General features: G+C 52.8%; 1 protein-coding gene across 1 annotated transcript; it reads right to left on the bottom strand.

Annotated features, from left to right (window-relative positions):
* LOC132165151 (ethylene-responsive transcription factor WIN1-like) lies at positions 1-709 on the bottom strand. The gene is made up of 2 exons (XM_059575646.1): positions 621-709; positions 1-532 (listed from the first exon to the last, which is right to left on the bottom strand). Exons 1-2 carry the CDS (start codon positions 698-700, stop codon positions 1-3), a joined length of 612 nt encoding a protein of 203 aa, XP_059431629.1. The 5' UTR covers positions 701-709.

Genomic DNA, 709 nt, shown 5'->3' with positions numbered 1-709 from the left:
TTAGAGGTAAAAGCTTTCCTCTCCTGAAGGGCTAGGACAATTCCCGTTGAGGAGCTCCTCTATCATTTGCAGGGCGATTCTCTCCTCTTCATCCATCTCTGCTCGGAGTTCCAGCCCGGTAAACGCGGGCTGGGAGTCGGAAGACAAAGGCAACGAACTGTTTTGATCAGCACCGTCCACAGCGGCATTCTTATTCCCCAGCTGAACGGTCATGATCCAATTCGAGTCAGAGTGTTGACCGGCACGTTTCTGCCACACGCCGATACGAGAGCTCTCGGTGTCGAGCCTAAGACAAGTCATGGACGGCGATGGCGCCTTGCTACATTTCCGAAGCTTTGCATGCAGGATTTCCGACAAATCCTTTGGCGGCGACGGCGGCGGATCCTCGCTCCTCATCGGCTCCCCAGCCGGCGTTTGAGTTATCGGGAAGTTGGTTTTGGCGTTGCGGCCGCTCATCAAAATGGCGGCTTGGTCGTACGCTCGAGCTGCCTCTTCGGCTGTCTCAAATGTGCCTAGCCATATCCTTCTCTTCCTGTGTCGAAAAAAAAGTCAAAAAATAAAATAAAATTGCTTCGTCGAAGGAAAAAAAAGGAAGGAGAAGTTGGTGGGGGCAAGATTACAGCAAAGGGTGGCGTATTTCGGAGACCCAGGAGCCCCAATGACGCTGCCTAACGCCTCTGAACTTCTTTGAACGCACCATGTTGATGGG

This window comes from Corylus avellana, chromosome ca11, assembly GCF_901000735.1.
Source record: "Corylus avellana chromosome ca11, CavTom2PMs-1.0".
Taxonomy (NCBI): domain Eukaryota; kingdom Viridiplantae; phylum Streptophyta; class Magnoliopsida; order Fagales; family Betulaceae; genus Corylus; species Corylus avellana.
The sequence above is the reverse complement of the archived record's forward strand: the minus strand, read 5'-3'. Positions and strand labels throughout refer to the sequence as shown.

Coding starts and splice junctions, on each gene's coding strand:
- LOC132165151 (XM_059575646.1), bottom strand. CDS start 700: ATGGTGCGTTCAAAGAAGTTCAGAGGCGTTAGGCAGCGTCATTGGGGC. Junction 533..620: donor GAAATACGCCACCCTTTGCT/GTAATCTTGCCC, acceptor TTTTCGACACAG/GAAGAGAAGGATATGGCTAG.